Consider the following 21,687-nt stretch of genomic DNA (forward strand, 5'->3'; position numbering starts at 1 on the left):
GTCATAATCTCTAGACTTCCAACATATGAATTCGCAGGGTAAATGTATAGTGTGAATGTCAAACAAATGTGAAGAGTTGTTTTTTTTTCTTCTTAAATACCACTGTAGAGGGAAGCCTTAGGATGGTCCACAGGTTTCCCAATGTCCATGACTCCTCCACAAACTAGCCAGGACCCTCTGAAGCCACGCACCACTCCATGTATGAGCACGGGTGTGCTGTGCATGTGCTAGTACGGTTCATACCTGCACAGTACCACAGAGCTGCACATACACAGGAGAAAAAACTGCTAATTGGGCAGGCGACTGCACAGTGTGGCCACGCTCATACAGGGAGGGGAGTGTGGACTGGATATGAGTGAAATTCAGCTAAGGTGATTGGATGAACAGCACCCCCTCAAACTACTAGGTTTCTAATAGGTTGTAGTAAACTACACCCACGCTGTTTGGCTATTAACAATGCTACGTGCTGTAAGAGGGCATTGTGGTTGGAGAAATGATCCCTAGAAGGTTTTCTGCTGGGTCCCCAAAAGTAGACTAGCGTGACCTAAATGCTGCTAGCTAGGAAAAAAAGAACAGTGGTTGAGAGGAACCATTTTATGTAGCTAAGTGGACAAAGATAAACAGATTGAATGCATAAAATTTTCAACTGTGATGTGCGTCTTCTATAGGTTCCTCCTGGCCTTGGCCCTGCTGATCTGTTCCATCACACCATGTTGGGTCACGCATTTCTACCTCCTATAAAAAATTCTTTAAGCTTTCTCCTTTTTAGACATTGCTTGCAGAGTCCAGACATGCACTCTGTTCTTCCTCCAATGACTGGTCCACCTGCTCAGAGTAAAGGGGTTGACATCAGTGTAAGGAATGTGTTGGTTCTTTTTGCTTGCTTTGAGCCCTGTTAACATCCTAAGGGCTGGTTGACACTACAAGGGCTTTTCTAAGTGCCACTGATTCTAAAAGTGCTTGCTACTGTAATGCTGTGTGGGATTTTTGAAAATCACACCACACACACATAAAACACACACATAGCATTACATTGGCAAGAGCTTTTCCAATCACTGCACTTCGAAAAGTGCTTGCATTATTTGACTGCAGTGTCTGGGGGATTTGGCACTGAAGGAAATAGAGGGAGTCTGTTGAAAGCAAGCTGGCTGGTCTGTGCCTGGGAGGACGAGAGTTACTGGACTGAGCGGCCCTTGCTGAGCCATCAGTCTACAACATTGTCAACATGCTCCGGGTTTCAAGGTAAGACCATTATGCTCTTCAAGTGTACCCGAGGCAGATTAAAATAAAAAAGATAGTTACCTAAGAAAAGGGAAGCCTCTGGATCCTGCCGAGACTTCCTCTGTCCTCCTGGCCTCCACCATTGCCATGCACAGACCCCGGAATATATCTGAGAAGAGCTTGTGGGATATGTCATCATGGCCACGCTCCTCTTCATGTACGAGTGTGGCTGTTTTTCACCTGTACAAGTACAGCCTGTGCAATAAGCTGGAGCCACTTGTCCATGAGCTTCTCCATGTTAATGTGCAGGCACTGCCATACTCACACCATTGCAGCACGGCCGTATTTGTGCTGGTGCAGCACGGCTGTGTTCAGAGAGGATCACGGCGACAAACTTTCCAGAGGGTCCCAGCAACAACAGTGCAGGCATGGCCATACTTAACCACTTACAGTGGGTTGCAAAAGTATTCGGCCCCCTTGAAGTTTTCCACATTTTGTCATATTACTGCCACAACCGCGAATCAATTTTATTGGAATTCCACGTGAAAGACCAACACAAAGTGGTGTACACGTGAGAAATGGAACATAAATCATACATCATTCCAAACATTTAAAAAAAAAAAAAACAACAACTGCAAAGTGGGGTGTGCGTAATTATTCAGCCCCCTGAGTCAATACTTTGTAGAACCACCCAGGGCCGGTTTAAGCAACAATGGGGCCCCAGGGCACAATAAACCTGGGGGGCCCCCCAACAGATACCCCGGAACAAAAATCGGCATTAAGGGACCTTTTTTGCAGCTGGTATAGTCAGGGTGTGAAGCCCCAATCGGTCGGAGCTTCACATTCTGGTTATCCCAGCCTGCATGGGGGACAAGGGGTTAAAAAGTTTCAGGAAGGGGGGGGGGGCACATAATTTAAATAAAAAAAATTCCTACACTCTAAACATACAAAAAATGCCGGGGATCTTCATACAGCCATATTGCGGCTGTAGCGATCCCTAGCCAAAGCGATGCGGCTGCGTATGGACCCCCTGGAAACCCCGTCAGGAAATTTATTGCTCTTTCTTTTGATACATGTAAAATTACACTACCGTTAGGTTTGCTACTAAAAGTGACATTTACCGCATTTAAAAGTATACTTTTTTCCTTCAAAACTTTAAAATCGATTTTCTCAAAAACCATAAGGTCTTTTTGAAAAATTGTTTTTTCCTCTTATTCCCAATGCTCTCCTTAACATATCCTGCAAATTTAGGGTTTCTAGCATTTAAAGGGAACCTTAACTGCTGCGGAAAAATAAATTCACTTACCTGGGGGCTTTCCCAAGCCTCCTGCAGCCGTCCTGTGCCCGCGCCGGTCCTTCGGTGCCCTCCGGTCTCCCTCCGCCGCTGAGTTTCGATTTCGGACGACTGCCAGTCGTCCTGGGGCCTCTTCCGCATTCCTTGTCGTAAACTGCAGTAAAGCGCGTCCGCATGACGCCAAACGCGTCATCGCATGACGTCAAACGCGTCATGCGGATGCGCTTTACTGCAGTTTACGACCAGGAATGCGGAAGAGGCCCCAGGACGACTGGCAGTCGTCCGAAATCGAAACTTAGCGGCGGAGGGAGACCGGAGGGCACCGAAGGACCGGCGCGGGCACAGGACGGCTGCAGGAGGCTTGGGAAAGCCCCCAGGTAAGTGAATTTATTTTTCCGCAGCAGTTAAGGTTCCCTTTAAGGTGGATTTGCTATTAACCATTAAATTTGCGGGTTTTTAAATGTGTATTTTTTTCTTTTGAAACTTTAAAATCGATTTTCTCAAAAACTATAAGGTCTTTTTGAAAAAAAATTTCCTCTTGTAGCCACTGGGGGCCCCTACAGGCTCTGGGGCCCTGGGGAAATTGCCTCCTTTGCCTCTATGATAGCGCCGGCCCTGGAACCACGTTTTGCTGCAATTGCAGCTGCCAGTCTTTTAGGCCTAGTGCACACCGGAGCGTTTCCGCTGCGGTTTGCGATCTGCTTGCGGGTGCGGATCCGCTAGGGTAATGTATTTCAATGGGCTGGTGCACACCAGAGCGGGAGGCGTTTTGCAGAAACGCATACTCCCGGGCTGCTGCAGATTTTGGATTGCGGATGCGTTTCTGCCTCAATGTTAAGTATAGGAAAACCGCAAACCGCTCTGAAAAACGGCACTTCAGAGCGGTTTGCCAGGCGTTTTTTGTTACAGTAGCTGTTCAGTAACAGCTTTACTGTAACAATACATGAAATCTACTATACCAAAACCGCTACACAAAACCACAAAACGCTAGCTGAAACGCTGCAGAAAAAGAAGAAAAAGCGTTTCAAAATCTGCTAGCATTTTGCGGATCTGCTAGCGGTTTTTGGTGTGCACTAGGCCTTAGGGTATGTCTCTGCCAGCTTTGCACATCTAGAGACTGAAATCCTTGTCCATTCTTCTTTGCAAAACAGCCCCAGCTCAGTCAGATTAGATGGACAGCATTTGTGAACAGCAGTTTTCAGATCTTGCCACAGATTCTCGATTGGATTTAGATCTGGACTTTGACTGGGCCATCCTAACACATGGATATGTTCTGTTTTAAACCATTCCATTGTTGCCCTGGCTTTATTTTTGAGGTTGTTGTCCTGCTGGAAGGTGAACCTCCACCCCAGTCTCAAGTCTTTTGCAGACCCCAAGAGGTTTTCTTCCAAGATTGCCCTGTATTTGGCTTCATCCATCTTCCCATCAACTCTGACCAGCTTCCGTGTCCCTGCTGAAGAGAAGCACTCCAGAGCAAGATGCTGCCACCACCATATTTGACAGTGGGGATGGTGTGTTCAGAGTGATGTGTAGTTTTAGTTTTCCGCCACATATAACATTTTGCATTTTGCCAAAAAAGTTCCATTTTGGTCTCATCTGACTAGAGCACCTTCTTCCACATGTTTGCTGTGTCCCCCACATGGCTTGTGGCAAACTGCAAACGGGACTTCTTATGCTTTTCTGTTAACAATGGCATACTTCTTGCCACTCTTCCATAAAGGCCAACTTTGTGCAGTGCATGACTAATAGTTGTCCTATGGACATATTCCCCAACTTGAGCTGTAGATCTCTGCAGCTCGTCCATAGTCACCATGGGCCTCTTGACTGCATTTCTGATCAGCGCTCTCCTTGTTCGGCCTGTGACTTTAGGTGGATGGCCTTGTCTTGGTGGGGTTACAGTTATGCCATACTCCTTCCATTTCTGAATGATCGCTTGAACAGTGCTCCGTGGGATGTTCTAGGCTTTGGACATCTTTTTGTAGCCTAAGCCGGCTTTAAATTTCTCAATAACTTTATCCCTGACCTGTCTGGTGTGTTCTTTGGACTTCATGGTGTTGTTGCTCCCAATATTCTCTTAGACAACCTCTGAGGCCGCCACAGAGCAGCTGTATTTGTACTGACATTAGATTACACACAGGTGCACTCTATTTAGTCATTAGCACTCATCAAACAATGTCTATGGGCAACTGACTGCACTCAGACCAAAGGGGGCTGAATAATTACGCACACTCCACTTTGCAGTTATTTATTTGTAAAAAATATTTGGAATTATGTATGATTTTCGTTCCTCTGCTCGCGTGTACACCACTTTGTATTGGTCTTTCACGTGAAATTCCAATAAAATTGATTCAAGTTTGTGGCAGTAATGTGTCAAAATGTGGAAAACTTCAAGGGGGCCGAACACTTTTGCAACCCACTGTAAGTACCAGCGGTCTCTGCCCCCCTAAGGACCAGAGACCGCTGGTACAATACCGACGAATCGCCGCGCATAACCGCCTTCACCGCCGCACGCCAGGATCCTCCTGACATAGACTCTGCCGTCTCTATGACGGCAGAGTCATGTGAGCCGGTCAGGAGCCGCTTTCATTGGCTCCTGACCGTGTCTATCAATGTAAGCCAATGGGAGCGGCTTACATTGATAGACAGGGCCAGGAGTCAATGAAATCGGCTTCTGACCGGCTCACATGACTCTGCCGGCATAGAGACAGGCAAAGCCAGTGAGCGACGGAAACAGCAGATGCGTGCTGCGGGCGGTGATTGAAATCTACGCCCTGCCAGCCAGGAGCCCACCAAAACAGGGCGTAGATTTCAATCACCACGGTACTAAAGTAGTTTAATTATTGCAGCACGGCTGTGCTCAAAGACGATTGTGGCCACAAACTTTCCAGTGGGTCCCGGGCAGCGGTGGTGGTCTGGAGGATCCAGGGGCTTCTCCCTTCGTAGGTAAGTATTTTTTTTTAACTCCGCCTTGGGTTCTTTTTCAGGTATAGCAGGCTTACTTGGCTTTTTGTAATTATATCTGTGCAGTCCTTGAGGGCCCATTCACACTTACGATCGCAAAATGTTAGCGATTAGCTGTAGCGTTTTTCAGCTGCGGCTTTTAAGCAATAAACGCATATTTTTCACTTTACTTTTTAAAGATTTTTGAGCGATCACAATTAGTGTTTCCTTAACATTGTAATCCTGATCACTAAAAAAAAATCGCAAGAAAGCGATGTTTGCAGCACCTTTGCGTTTTCTGATAATTGCAAATTGCTGGCAATCGCAACAGTGAGATCTCTGGCATATACTTTGTATTGTGCTAGCGCATTAAAAAGTGCTAGCGATCGCTTTGACGATCAGCGGTAAACGCCGCTAATTGCTCGAGTGTGGATGGGCCCTTACAGCTTGGTTGAACTGGAGCTGATGAACCATTTTCCCCATCCCCTACCACCCCCACGCCAACCACTACTGCACTTTTGTTACTTTTGTTATTGTCTGGCCATGTTGTTAATTGTTATAGAACGATATAATTTGTAATATAGATTAATTTATTTTTCTTTTTTTTTTTGCCAAAGAGCGGTGGCTATCGGCCACAGTGACTTGAATGTAAAGCATTGTGAGAAGCAGATCACTCAGGCCTGGTGCACACCAAAACCCGCTAGCAGATCCGCAAAACGCTAGCAGATTTTGAAACGCTTTTTCTTATTTTTCTGCAGCGTTTCAGCTAGCGTTTTGCGGTTTTGTGTAGCGGTTTTGGTATAGTAGGTTTCATGTATTGTTACAGTAAAGCTGTTACTGAACAGCTACTGTAACAAAAAACGCCTGGCAAACCGCTCTGAAGTGCCGTTTTTCAGAGCGGTTTGCGGTTTTCCTATACTTAACATTGAGGCAGAAACGCATCCGCAATCCAAAATCTGCAGCAGCCCGGAAGTATGCGTTTCTGCAAAACGCCTCCCGCTCTGGTGTGCACCACCCCATTGAGATACATTACCCTAGCGGATCCGCACCCGCAAGCAGATCGCAAACCGCAGCGGAAACGCTCCGGTGTGCACTAGGCCTCACACTTGAATTGATCTTTTCTGATTATTTTAGGCTGAGAGTATTTAAAGGACAACTGAAGCGAGAGGGGTATGGAGGCTGCTATATTTATTTCCTTTTAAATACTAGTTACCTGGCTATCCTGCTGATCCGCTGCTTCTAATACTTTTAGCCATAGACCCTGAACAAGCATATGTAGATCAGGTGTTTCTGACATTATTGACAGATCTGACAAGATTAGCTGCATAGTTGTTCCTGGTGTGATTCAGACTGTGCTGTAACCAAATAGACCAACAGGGCTGCCAGGCATCTGGTATTGTTTATCAGCAAACATGGTAAATATGGTAGCTTCCATTTTCTTCTCAATTCAGTTGACCTTCAATCTTTTTTTTTTTTTTTACAAATGTTTTTAAAAATGTATTTTGTCTTTTTACAATTTTTCTTTACAAATGTATTTTGTCTTTTTTTACTTGTGTTGGTCTTCCTCTTCTTCAGTGTAGGTAAGAACTGACTAACTCTTGCCTTTGCCTTGTTACCCCCTCCCTCCATCCCACCATGTCCACATCATTGATTCCTTTGTTCATTTTACATTTTTATCTCTCAGCATTTTTGTCTTGTGTTTCTACTCAGATGTATAGATACCTTGGGGGTATCAGGAAAAAAGGTGCAAGAGCCCTTACCAAAAATGGCACCAATAGGCCCCTATTACAAAAGCCATGATTTCGGGCAAAGCAGGGTAATTTGGGAGCACGGGGATGCCCAATATCAGGTGCCTCCGGGCACCAAAATTTATAATCTAAGCTTTTATAATATCCACGGATTTACGGCAAAAAAGGTAAATTTTGACACCCTGAGACGCCCAGGTACAGAACCATGCAAATATGCAAATTGTGACATTGCATAGCGGGCGCTCAAAAGTCACTTTCTTTGCCGCAAATCGCAGTCAAATTCCGGGCAGTCAAATTCAATTTTTTTATGCCACAAATTGCAGCTCTGCAGAACGGGGGGAGGGGGTTAAGGTTTAGGGGGGGGGGGGGGGTTAGGTGCCAGGGGGGCATAGACACTACCAGGGGGGTTAGGGTAAGGTATCAGTACTGAAGGGTTCGCCCAGGTAAAGAGACATGCAAATATGCAGATTGTGGTATTGCATAGCGGGCGTTCAAGATTCACTTTCTTTATTGCAAATCGTGGCAGCACCTCAGGGCAGTCAAATTCACTGTCTTTGCTGCAAACTGCAGCTCTGTAGAAGGGGTGGGGGGCATAGGTTTAGACACCACCAGGGGTTAAGGTAAGGTATCAGTACTGTGTGAGAGTAGGATTAGGTTTAGCCATAGTAAAATATCGGTAAAGATTACAGATATTTTACTATCGGAATCCAGTAGTAGAATATTGCTAATTTTATCGATATTTTACTACCGGTAACCCCCTGCGCCCTTTTTTCCAAATGCCTATATGTGGAATTGGGACCATCTGCTGGTTGATGGAGTCATGAGGATTCATCTTTCAGGCTGGGTGCACACATAGCAGAAACATAGCATTGCGTAAAATGCTGCGTTTTATACAGCAATGTTAGTCAATGGGACTCAGAAAAAGAAGCGGATACCTGCGATTTACAGTTTGCATTTCGCAAACGCTGGTTTTGTTGCATATTATGCAGGATTGGTTCCAAAATAACTATGGTGATGCATATGCATATCGTTTTGATGCTTTTTTTATATTGTATCTTCGCTTCCTGTTGCCTATTGATTTGCATAAAACGCAATATGAAAACGCATATGCGTTTTGTATATGCGAACCGCAGACGTGTAAAAATGATTGAAAAACGAATATGCGGCAAAAAAAAAAAAAACAAACGCACACAAAAAAACGCACATGGCAGAAAACGCAACCTTTCACGCTATGTCAAATATGAACCCAGCCTAAAGGATTTTCATTTGGTTTTTAATGTTTTCAACATTACAGATGGTTTATGCTACCAGGGGTTCTCCTACATTGGAACTTTTTAGTTTTAGTAGATCAAGTCCTGATTTAAATTTCTAGATTTATTTCCTGGATTTAATATACATATATACATATATATATATATATATATATATATGTGTGTATATATATATATATATATATATATATATATATATATATATATATATATATATATATATATATACACATATACATATATATATATATATATATATATATATATATATATATATATATATATATATATATATATTTACCTTGATATTAATTATACATTGTTGCTACGTTCATTTTCCTTATCTACCACTAGATGTCAGAACGTGTTTTGTTTCTCTCTTTTTATCCTTCCTTGCTTGCTTTGTATTACAGGGAGTCTGAAGTGATTTAAAAAAAATAAAAACCAGATACTCAACTAAAGAGAGGGAAGGCTCTGGGTCCTATAGAGCCTTCCCATTCTCCCGGTCCCTGCATTCCCCCGTTAACAGTCCACGACTGCTTCCGTGTTGTGTAGGCTTCGGCAATCTTCGGAAGCACTCGAGCTTCCGAAGACGGGCTGCTCCATACTGCGCACGCGCAAGCACCCTCTCTTCTGCATTCTCACGTGCGCAGTACAGAGCCGCCGGTCTTCAGGAGGCAGATAATTTGGGCACCACCATAGACTGCAGTTTTAATTGAAGCTACGGGGTACCGTATAATAAATGTATTGATTTATATGAAGACAGGATCTCGTGTCTGCTTTTGGGAGGCAAGCCCACCACTTCCTCCAAGCAATTTTTAAAAATTTTATTGACTTTTATCCTGCTGGCGCCTCTGTTCTACATACAAATATTAATTGAAGCTATGGTGGCGCCAACTATATAATTTAGGCACCGGGGGCCTCAGAGTTTGGCTATTGTAATCTCCAGCTAATGTTGAGGGTTAGGAAGCATTGGCACATGGATTTTGGCTACTATGTACCTAAAGTCCTGGCCTTCTGCACAGAGTCCGGCTATCATACAGCCAAACTCAGAATAGCGTTTCAGGTGCTCTAATTGTGCCAGGGGTTCTTTCAAATAGCCAAACCCCATATACCGGTGGAATTTGGCAGAGGCAGCGGCTAGGGTAAGTCATGGGGCACCCAGCTATTATGTAGCTGAACCCCACATCGGGTAACGATTAGTGTTAGGTGTGTGTGTGTGTGGGGGGGGGGGGGGGGTAGGTATATTAGGCCCATGTAGGAGATAGGTTAGAGTTAAGGGTAGGTAGCAGGGTTACTGTTACTGGCATAGGTAGGGGAGGTTTAATGTGGGAGATAGGTTAGGTAAGGCAATAGTAAAATATTGGTGACATAACCAATATTCTACCATTGGCATTATCCGCCACTGAAACTTTCAGATGGCTTTTTTACCTGTGCGTCTTCCAGGATGTCTCAGGCCCTCGCAGCGGCCTCACATCGCTCTGCATACTTACGCCATACTTACCATGCTGGATGGTGCAGCATGTACATCTGGGCGCCATGCTCATAGTACTTCTTTATGACAGAGAGCTTTATGGGCTTGAATGTCAAGCCTGGGTATTCACTATAACAACAATTTACAAGAAAATACTGTTAGTGCAAATGAAAGAAATCAGCTGCAGTACTGAAGATTGTGAATAAATGTTCTATAGAAGTCACTGGTAAATGTAGCACTACAGACAGAGTTGTGGAGTTTTCCCTTAACCAAAAAAAAATCTCTTATCTTTACTCTTATTTTAATAATCCTTTACACCTGTCCATCTCTGTAAATAAATCACATACTTTTCTCCATTCGGTGGTGGGATCATCTGGCTGTCGTCATCTTCTCCCTCGTCTCCTTCCTTGCCCAGCTCCAGATGGAAGACGGTGTCAGGTTCATCCTGAAAAATAAAGTACAGCTCATCAGTGGTCTCTATGCAGAGCCCGGCTACATAGACCATCCTCAGCAACAAGAGGCCAGAATGGAGAAGTGACACCTGTGAGTCAACAGTTCAATTAATTTCTGTAATCAATATGGTCTTCCGACAGAGAATCAACTGTTATAAAATTCTCCTAAACCCAGATCAGCGTGTTGCTCACATCTTTCATGTCAATTATTCTTATTGTGTATTTATGCAGTGCTGACACCTTATGCAGTGATTTACAGAGTACATAGTCATGTCCTAGCTTTCTACAGAGGAGCTTGCAATCTAATCCCTACAACAGTCTGAATCTAAGGTCACTATTATTGTCTGTAGTTATTTTTGGGGGGTTGAGACGGCTATATTACTAGTATGTTTTTAGATGTGTGAAGAAAACCAGAATGGCTGGAGGCAACCCAAGAAGACATGAAGAGAATATTCACATTTTATGATGATCGTGTAGGCAAACTTTAGTCAGAGCACCTGATTTACATCCTTGTTCTGTGCTATTGTCTTGATGTATTAGAACATACATATCAAACTCTGACCCACGGGCCAAATCTGGTCCACAGAGCCACCAAATTTGGGCCGCAAGTGGTTCTCCACTTTGCATTATTTGGCCCACTCTAGACCACCAGGGAAGCTATCTTGGATGTGAAGCCAGAGAACTGTATAGGGGTGGTCACTAGACACCAGGGAACTGTATAGTGGAGGGGGTGTAACACTAGACACCAGGGAACTGTACAGGGGAGGGAGGGGGTCACTAGACACCAGGGAACTGTATAGTGGAGGGGGTGTAACACTAGACACCAGGGAACTGTACAGGGGAGGGAGGGGGTCACTAGACACCAGGGAACTGTATAGTGGAGGGGGTGTAACACTAGACACCAGGGAACTGTACAGGGGAGGGAGGGGGTCACTAGACACCAGGGAACGGTATAGTGGAGGGGGTGTACCACTAGACACCAGGGAACTGTACAGGAGAGGGAGGGGGTCACTAGACAACACTGAACTGTATGAGGGGGGGGGGGGAGGCATATAGGAGGAACTATATAGGGGTAGAAGGAGGAACAATAAACATCAGGGAATTGTATAGTGGAGGAAAAGGGGCACTAGGCACCAGATAACTTTTTATAAGAGAGGAAGGGAAAGCTATTAGACACCAGGGAACTTTATAAGGGAAGGAGGTGGCCACTAGACATTGAGGTTGGCATGCAACTCGGTCCCAGTGTTAAATGTTGTCCCCCTTTAAATTTGCCACCCCTGTATTATAGTAGAGGGACAGTTTAAAGGACCAGTGTCACAAATGGGTTCTTTTTCAAATGGATAGTGCTGGTGTAATAAGATTAGAGGTAACTAGCATTTACTTTTTTTATAATGTGCAGTATGAGTGATAAAAACATTATTCATTCAATCCCCCCACTGTATTGGCGACGTGGGACAAACTAACCTGAATAGAGGTGTACAAATGGCAGTTTCAAAGTATGTAAACTGCTCGGACCCCTGCCTTGATCGGCCGCTCCAAACGAGCGCTGACACAGCCGCTTGTGGAGTCAGTGGGAGCGCCTGTCATATTGACAGGTACCTCACCGCATTACACACTGTAAGCCTGCGGAGGGGACTGTGATGATCTGCTCGGCTGCCTGTGCAGGCAGGCAGTTTTTTGGCCATTGTTTGGGATTGCATGCTGCAGGACTCTGGAAAGAAGAGCTTCTGTCAGTTTTGCAGCTTGTGCTTGCTGAGGAATTTGCATACGTTGTCATGCAAATTGCCTGGCCACATTCATTGGAGGCGTGTACTATAAGTACTATGTCTTTCCCACAATGCTTGGCTGGTCATAAGGAGTCTTCCTGTGAAACACTCTGGAGAGTGTCAGCCATGCTCTTTGTTTGAAGATCAGCTTATAGTAATTCCTGGAAACTGTGCTAGGCAGGTTCCCTAGTGCAGTTAGGATTGTTTATCTGTTTCTTTGTTCTGTTGCTGTTGTCCTGTCCCAGCGGTGGTCGACAGGAAATGGTTCTGATCTCTGTTCTTGGAGTATAGCTGGTGCAGCGGTTGCTACCAGCTATCCCTTCTGATCTGTCTCTCTTGGATCGTGCTAGCATCTTGCACTAGTGCTGTGGATCCTTCTGTTCTGTCTCCTGGGATCGCGCTAGCCACTTTCCGCTAGTGCTGTGGATCCTTCTGTTCTGCTACTCTGTACCTGGATCGCGCTAGCCACTTTCGCTAGTGCTGTGGATCCTATCTCTCGCTTGTCCCTGTTTTCGTGTGTCTGTCTTGTCTGCTACGAACGCTTGCTGGAGGCTCGGTGAGGTAACCGTTAAGCAAGCGCTCGCGTCCTCTGTTACATGTTTGTCTTATTTTGGTTAGTTAGGCGTGCTTGTCTCTATTGTGCTTATCACGTGGAGACCGCACATAACCGCATGCACTGTTGCGAATGAGTGCGGTGTTCGCGGTTAGCTAGCGTTTGTTATTTTCCACATCTCCTCATTCTATGATTTGCTGTGCCTTTGCTATCCTCGTATTCTGTTCTGATCTGCCTTGTGTCACTTCTGGCAATCGCCTTTCTTGCGGTTGCGTTTCTGTTTCGTATCTGCTGTTGTGTGTGCGCGGTCGCGGAGTGGCGACTAGATTGGCGCACACACATACAGTCTGTCCCTTTGCTCGTTCTCATTCGCAATCGCTTTTCTTGCGATTGCGTTCTGCGCTTCGTACAATTCCTGTCTGGCATTTGTGGAGGTACAGAGGATTGGTTCCTCTGCACTCCCCAGCGCCATCTGCCGACAGGAATTTCCCTTTACGGGTGCGTAGCACCTTTTGCTGGGTGCCTGCAATTACACGCTTGTGGAGGATTTCCGCCGTGTCAGCGCACGCGTTGTGCGCTGATCACGGAGAAAGTTCCACAATCGTTACAGTATGACCAGCCTAACCCAAAACCCCAGTGTAGACGGAATTTCTGATTTGTACGATTTTGTCGAGTTTGGGTCCTGTGTCTTTAACCACTTGCCGACCGCCTACTTCATATTGGCGGCAGCAAAGTGGCAGCCCCAGGACCACGTAACGCAGATTGGCGTCAGGTCCTGGGGCACTCTCTGGCCGGGGATCGCGTGCTGGGATGCGCGCGCATCCACCGGCAATAGGCTCCGCCCACCCGCGACGTCAACCCGCCGGCCAATCGGAAGCGCCGGCGGGTTGTTAACCCGACGATCCCCGGATAGGAAGCGTATAATACGCTTTGTAATGTTTACAAAGTGTATTATACAGGCTGCCTCCTGCCCTGGTGGTCCCAGTGTCCGAGGGACCACCAGGGCAGGCTGCAGCCACCCTAGTCTGCACCCAAACACACTGATCTGCCCCCCCCTGCCCCCTGATCGCCCACAGTACCCCTCAGACCCCCCCCTGCCCACCCCCCAGACCACCATTTGCACACAATCACCCCCCTAATCACCCATCAATCACTCCCTGTCACTATCTGTCAACGCTATTTTTTTTTTAGTCCCTAAACTGCCCCCTGCTCCCTCCTGATCACCCCCCCACCCCTCAGATTCTCCCCAGACCCCCCCAGACCCTCCCCCCCCCTGTGTACTGTATGCATCTATCCCCCCTGATCACCTGTCAATCACCCGTCAATCACCCATCAATCACCCGTCAATCACCCGTCAATCACCCCCTGTCACTGCCACCCATCAATCAGCCCCTAACCTGCCCCTTGCGGGCAATCTGATCACCCACCCACACCAATAGATCGCCCGCAGATCCGACATCAGATCACCTCCCAAATCCATCGTTTACATCTATTCTCTCCTCTAAACACCCACTAATCACCCATCAATCACCCCCTATCACCACCTGTCACTGTTACCCATCAGATTAGACCCTTGCGGGCACCCAATCGCCCGCCCACACGCTCAGATTGCCCTCAACCCCCCCCCCCCCCTTTATCGATTCGCCAGTGCATTATTTACATCCGTTCTTCCCTGTAATAACCCACTGATCACCTGTCAATCACCCCCTGTCACTGCCACCCATCAATCACCCCCGGTCACTGCCACCCATCAATCAGCCCCTAACCTGCCCCTTGCGGGCAATCTGATCACCCACCCACACCAATAAATCGCCCGCAGATCCGACATCAGATAACCTCCCAAATCCATCGTTTACATCTATTCTCTCCTCTAAACACCCACTAATTACCCATCAATCACCCCCTATCACCACCTGTCACTGTTACCCATCAGATTAGACCCTTGCGGGCACCCAATCGCCCGCCCACACGCTCAGATTGCCCTCAACCCCCCCCTTATCGATTCGCCAGTGCATTATTTACATCCGTTCTTCCCTGTAATAACCCACTGATCACCTGTCAATCACCCCCTGTCACTGCCACCCATCAATCACCCCCTGTCACTGCCACCCATCAATCAGCTCCTAACCTGCCCCTTGCGGGCAATCTGATCACCCACCCACACCAATAGATCGCCCGCAGATCTGACATCAGATCACCTCCCAAATCCATCGTTTCCATCTATTCTCTCCTCTAAACACCCACTAATTACCCATCAATCACCCCCTATCACCACCTGTCACTGTTACCCATCAGATTAGACCCTTGCGGGCACCCAATCGCCCGCCCACACACTCAGATTGCCCTCAAACCCCCCCTTATCGATTCGCCAGTGCATTATTTACATCCGTTCTTCCCTGTAATAACCCACTGATCACCTGTCAATCACCCCCTGTCACTGCCACCCATCAATCACCCCCTGTCACTGCCACCCATCAATCAGCCCCTAACCTGCCCCTTGCGGGCAATCTGATCACCCACCCACACCAATAGATCGCCCGCAGATCCGACATCAGATCACCTCCCAAGCGCAGTGTTTACATCTATTCTCTCCTCTAAACACCCACTAATTACCCATCAATCACCCCCTATCACCACCTGTCACTGTTACCCATCAGATTAGACCCTAATCTGCCCCTTGCGGGCACCCAATCACCCGCCCACACCTCAGAACGCCCTCAGACCCCAGCCCTGATCACCTCGCTAGTGCATTGCTTGCATCTATTTCCCCCCTCTAATCACACCTTGAGACACCCATAAATCACCTACCCATCAGATCAGGCCCTAATTTGCCCCGTGTGGGCCCTGATCACTCGGCCAAACCCTCAGATCCCCCTCAGACCCCCTTCCGATCACCTCCCCAGTGCATTGATTGCATCTATTTTCCCCTCTAACCGCCCCCTGAGACACCCATCAATCATCTCCTGTCACCCCCCTAGCACTCCTATCCATCAGATCAGGCCCTATCCATCAGATCCATCCTGTCATCTAAGAGGCCACCCTGCTTATGACCGTTTCCACAAAATTTGCCCCCTCATAGACCACCTGTCATCAAAATTTGCAGATGCTTATACCCCTGAACAGTCATTTTGAGAAATTTGGTTTCCAGACTACTCACAGTTTTGGGCCCGTAAAATGCCAGGGCAGTATAGGAACCCCACAAGTGACCCCATTTTAGAAAGAAGACACCCCAAGGTATTCTGTTAGGTGTATGATGAGTTCATAGAAGATTTTATTTTTTGTCAAAAGTTAGCGGAAATTGGATTTTTATTGTTTTTTTCACAAAGTGTCATTTTTCACTAACTTGTGACAAAAAATAAAATCTTCTATGAACTCACCATACCCCTAACGGAATACCTTGGGGTGTCGTCTTTCTAAAATGGGGTCACTTGTGGGGTTCCTATACTGCCCTGGCATTTTAGGGGCCCTAAACCGTAGGGAGTAGTCTAGAAAACAAATGCCTCAAAATGACCTGTGAATAGGACGTTGGGCCCCTTAGCGCACCTAGGCTGCAAAAAAGTGTCACACATGTAGTATCGCCATACTCAGGAGAAGTAGTATAATGTGTTTTGTGGTGTATTTTTACACATACCCATGCTGGGTGGGAGAAATCTCTCTGTAAATGGACAATTGTGTGTAAAAAAAATCAAAAATGTGTCATTTACAGAGGTATTTCTCCCACCCAGCATGGTTATATGTAAAAATACACCACAAAACACATTATACTACTTCTTCTGAGTACGGCGATACCACATGTGTGACACTTTTTTGCAGCCTAACTGTGCTAAGGGGCCCAAAGTCCAATGAGTACCTTTAGGATTTCACAGGTCATTTTGAGACATTTGGGTTCAAGACTACTCCTCACGGTTTAGGGCCCCTAAAATGCCAGGGCAGTATTGGAACCCCACAAATGACCCCATTCTAGAAAGAAGACACCCCAAGGTATTCCGTTAGGAGTATGGTGAGTTCATAGAAGATTTTATTTTTTGTCACAAGTTAGCGGAAATTGATATGTATTGTTTTTTTTTCACAAAGTGTCATTTTCCGCTAACTTGTGACAAAAAAAAAATCTTCTATGAACTCACCATACCCCTAACGGAATACCTTGGGGTGTCTTCTTTCTAAAATGGGGTCACTTGTGAGGTTCCTATACTGCCCTGGCATTTTAGGGGCCCTAAACCGTGAGGAGTAGTCTAGAATCCAAATGCCTCAAAATGACCTGTGAATAGGACGTTAGGCCCCTTAGCGCACCTAGGTTGCAAAAAAGTGTCACACATGTGGTATCGCCGTACTCAGAAGAAGTAGTATAATGTGTTTTGAGGTGTATTTTTATACATACCCATGCTGGGTGGGAGAAATCTCTCTGTAAATGGACAATTGTGTGTAAAAAAAATCAAATAATTGTCATTTACAGAGATATTTCTCCCACCTAGCATCTGTATGTGTAAAAATACACCCCAAAACACATTATACTACTTCTCCTGAGTACGGCGGTACCACATGTGTGGCACTTTTTTGCACCCTAAGTGCGCTAAGGGGCCCAAAGTCCAATGAGTACCTTTAGGATTTCACAGGTCATTTTGCGACATTTGGTTTCAAGACTACTCCTCACGGTTTAGGGCCTCCAAAATGCCAGGGCAGTATAGGAACCCCACAAATGACCCCATTTTAGAAAGAAGACACCCCAAGGTATTCCGTTAGGAGTATGGTGAGTTCATAGAAGATTTTATTTTTGTCACAAGTTAGCAGAAAATGACACTTTGTGAAAAAAAACAATTCAAATCAATTTCCGCTAACTTGTGACAAAAAAAAAAAATCTTCTATGAACTCACCATCCTCCTAATGGAATACCTTGGGGTGTCTTCTTTCTAAAATGGGGTAATTTGTGGGATTCCTATACTGTCCTGGCATTTTAGGGGCCCTAAACCGTGAGGAGCAGTCTTGAAATGAAATTTCTCAAAATGACCTGTGAAATCCTAAAGGTACTCATTGGACTTTGGGCCCCTTAGCGCAGTTAGGGTGCAAAAAAGTGCCACACATGTGGTATCGCCGTACTCAGGAGAAGTAGTATAATGTGTTTTGGGGTGTATTTTTCCACATACCCATGCTGAGTGGGAGAAATATCTCTATAAATTGACAATTGTGTGTAAAAAAAATAAAACAATTGTCATTTACGGAGATATTTCTCCCACCCAGCATGGGTATGTGTAAAAATACACCCCAAAACACATTATACTACTTCTCCTGAGTACGGCAATACCACATGTGTGGCACTTTTTTGCAGCCTAACTGCGCTAAGGGGCCCAAAGTCCAATGAGCATCTTTAGGCTTTACAGGGGTGCTTACAATTAGGCACCCCCCAAAATGCCAGGACAGTGAACACACCCCACAAATGACCCCATTTTGGAAAGTAGACACTTCAAGGTATTCAGAGAGTAGCATAGTGAGTCCGTGGCAGATTTCATTTTTTTTTGTCGCAAGTTAGAAGAAATGGAAACTTTTTTTTTTTGTTTTTTTTTGTTACAAAGTGTCATTTTTCGCTAACTTGTGACAAAAAATAAAATCTTCTATGAACTCACCATGCCTCTCACTGAATACTTTGGGATGTCTTCTTTCCAAAATGGGGTCATTTGGGGGGGATTTGTACTATCCTGGAATTTTAGCCCCTCATGAAACCTGACAGGTGCGCAGAAAAGTCAGAGATGCTTGAAAATGGGAAAATTCACTTTTGGCACCATAGTTTGTAAACGCTATAACTTTTACCCAATCCAATAAATATACACTGAATGTTTTTTTTTTTTTATCAAAGACATGTAGCAGAATAACTTTCGCGCTCAAATGTATAGGAAATTTTACTTTATTTGAAAAATGTCAGCACAGAAAGTTAAAAAAGTCATTTTTTTGACAAAATTCATGTCTTTTTTGATGAATATAATAAAAAGTAAAACTCGCAGCAGCAATCAAATAGCACCGAAAGAAAGCTGTATTAGTGACAAGAAAAGGAGGTAAAATTCATTTAGGTGGTAGGTTGTATGACTGAGCAATAAACCGTGAAAGCTGCAGTGGTCCGAATGGAAAAAAAGGCTCTGGTCCTTAAGGGGTTTTATGACTGCAGTCCTTAAGTGGTTAAGAGCTTTAAAAGGCTAAATTCAGAGACCAAGTCGGAATTTCTTTCTGAATGTGTGAGGTTTTGCCTGAATCCCACCTTTCAGATTTCTGATCCGTCCACGTCGGCTCTTCTGTTTGCCTATGTGCTCTTAAAAGACGATTTGTTCACCTGGGCATATGATGTGCTAAAAACCAATTCTTGGAATAATAATCTGTATCAGTTTCTTGCAGTGATATTCTCTCACTGGTTTAAACTGCCTGGCTTACCACCTGCTCTGATTGAGTGTGTAGCTGCTGATAGGTCAGCTGATCTTTCCCTTCCATGCAAAACTTTTCAGTATGACAATCAGTTCAATGTGTCTGTTGCCACTTCAGGTTTTAAACAGCAGACATGCAAAGTGGCTAAAAAGAGAAAAACTAAAAAACGCAAGCACCAGAATAAAACACTCCCTATTGATGTTTATAATGATGTTGTTCTGTCTCCGGCTTTTTTGCCCCAATCCAAAGCTTATGTAGATCCTGCTATAGGTAGGATCACACACTATATTAAAGCAGTTAAAAAATCTGTTCTTGTTCCTGAGCTCCACCCATATGGAGATTATCTGGATACTGGCCTGTTTGAACCCCCATTTGCTTCCTGGGATGTTGGGGCCTTGCTGGAAGAATTCGATTTTGATTGGAAAGCCTTTTGCGATTTTTACATCGTAAAAAGCGAAAATGTCTTGAATGCTTGTCTCGATTCAATGTACCTTCTCATTGATTCCGATGAATGTGACAAGGATGATGTGGATCTGGTGATTTATGTGTGGCAGACGATTTTGGATGAGTTGCACACACACCAACCAATTGATTCCAATAAAGAGACATCGTTGTCGGATGATTGCTCCTGCCTTTCTGTGGTAAAGCATGTGAGTCTTGACTTTGTGCAATCTGAAATTAATGAGTGTGCCGCTGTGGTCGATTCCTGTGCGAATCTTGAAGGATTCGCTGCTGACAGTGTGCAGTTTGAATCTGTGCGATCTGATGCCTGTTTCTCGGATGTTCCTGCAGATTGTGATCGGCATGAGTCTGCCGGTTTCCTCAAGGATGTGTGGGATCCTTTTTCATTTAGAAACAGATCTTTGAGATCTTCCGTCTGTGACCCTGCTATGGGGAAAATGTCTCGACTATGCAGTGTCAAAAGTAAAATTAATATGCCTAATAAAGTTTATCCTGTTGATGTCGCTATTACTTCTGCTAATGAGTCTCTGTCTCACCCTGTTCACACCTGTAAGGACCCGTTGCCTGATGAAAGTTGCTCCAGTGTTTCGGTCCTAGATGCCTTGCAGTCTGCTCCGCAGATCGCGGAGGTTTGCGCTATGGAAGCATCAGTTTCACAACCTAAAGTGAATTTTGATTCACAGGTTTTGCGTTCTGATTCCTCGGATTCGACATTGTTAGCCGAATCTAAGAGTGAGACAGCGCTTCGGTTTTGCGAATCTGATGCTGAACCTTCTTTGCCTTATTCAGAGACGCTTTCTCTGAACCTGCCCTGTACCATGAATGAAAACACGTTTTCCTTTCACACTGTCGTTTGTGAGCCCCTTTCTTGCTCTGAGGGAAGTGCTGATTCTGCACCCTGTACTCTGGATGAGTCAATGTGACCTTGCTTAGAATCCCCTGCAGTGTCCCTAGAGGCTCGTCTAGGTATTGCCACTATACTCACCTGTTTTTCTGCAGTTTTGGAGTTACAAGCTAGTTTGACTGCCACACAGAATTCTGGGTACAGTGAGAATGAAGTTAGGGAGTCAGTGTGTGTTCCAGTAAATATACCTGTACATTCCCCTCATAATAAATGAGATCCAGTCTCAGTTTGTAGTGGAACCTTCCCTGGGACATCTGCCCTGTCCACAAAATAAAGTTCCAGTTTTGCCCTGTAACATGGATAGTCCAGAATCCTTCTTAGAAAACCTGGAAAATGATGTTCCTGAGGTGTCGTTTGATGTTCTGGAGGTCTCCGAGTTCCTCCCAAACGGTGCAGAACTTGTGGGAGATGTCTCCTGCCCCCCAAGTCCTTCTGAGGTGTTACCCTCTTCCGTGAGCATTGCTGCCTTGCTGGCTACCTTTTCAGCTCTGGTGGAGCTTCAGTCATGGGTAGTCAATGATGAATTTCTGTCAGATACCATTACAGTCATCTCTAAGCCTGAGACCGAGTTTTCTTTTGAAATACCAGTACCTGTGACCTCTACTCGTGATGATTTTCTGCCCGGTCCTGGTTTTGGTCTGGTCGTGCCAGACTCTGAGGTTGGCAGTTCCCCGACATGTCCTGAGGTTTCTCCTCAGTTTCTCCCCAGTGTGCTCTGTGACCCAGAAAGCCCAAGTGTGCCTCGGTTACCAGCGTACTCAGATGCTTCCTCGGTGGAGACATGTTCTGATTTAGCCTGCCTGCTTGCATGCCCAGAAGTGGTCCCTGAAAGTCTTGATCTTGATGGGTGTCCTCGTAATTCTGAGTCTGGAATTGTCATTGGTTCCAAAGGGGTTCTTGATAGTTCTCCATGTGAGCCTGGTGATTGTTCTGCCCTCTTGGGATCTCTGTGGAGCTTCAAAAGGTTCTGGGAGATTCCGGGAGAAATTTTGCTTGGTACCCTGGATAAGATCAACGGTGGCTTTTGTGTTGTAAGGGACACTTCGAACAGGTTTTGTGGCAGATTCGGTATTTTCGGACGCTCCTTGGAAGGTGGTGGGTATTGTCTGGAGGGTGTCGATGGCTTCTTCTCTGGTATCCACAGTCCTGATGGGTGTTACACTGAGACTTGTAGTGCTGATGGGCATGTTTCGGTGG

At 45.5% G+C, this 21,687-nt stretch overlaps 1 protein-coding gene and 1 long non-coding RNA gene across 5 annotated transcripts in view; one reads left to right on the plus strand and one right to left on the minus strand.

Annotated features, from left to right (window-relative positions):
* Positions 1–579: 579 nt before the first annotated feature.
* The window catches only part of LOC137571405 (protein PFC0760c-like), a 41,617-nt gene continuing 20,509 nt past the window's right edge, over positions 580–21,687 (minus strand). For all 4 annotated transcript variants that reach the window (XM_068280440.1, XM_068280437.1, XM_068280441.1 and 1 more), the window contains exons 7-9: positions 10,296–10,393; positions 9,979–10,077; positions 580–825 (exon numbers count right to left, since the gene is read on the minus strand). In XM_068280440.1, the coding sequence (XP_068136541.1) occupies positions 750–825; positions 9,979–10,077; positions 10,296–10,393 (273 nt within the window). In that variant the 3' untranslated portion in view covers positions 580–749. The remainder of the gene's footprint in view (positions 826–9,978; positions 10,078–10,295; positions 10,394–21,687) is intronic.
* The window catches only part of LOC137571406 (uncharacterized), a 69,004-nt gene continuing 57,618 nt past the window's right edge, over positions 10,302–21,687 (plus strand). Inside the window, exon 1 of the long non-coding RNA XR_011031354.1 lies at positions 10,302–10,491. This is a non-coding gene — a long non-coding RNA (uncharacterized lncRNA). The remainder of the gene's footprint in view (positions 10,492–21,687) is intronic.

This window comes from Hyperolius riggenbachi, chromosome 4, assembly GCF_040937935.1.
Source record: "Hyperolius riggenbachi isolate aHypRig1 chromosome 4, aHypRig1.pri, whole genome shotgun sequence".
In the NCBI taxonomy this organism is placed as follows: Eukaryota; Metazoa; Chordata; class Amphibia; order Anura; family Hyperoliidae; genus Hyperolius; species Hyperolius riggenbachi.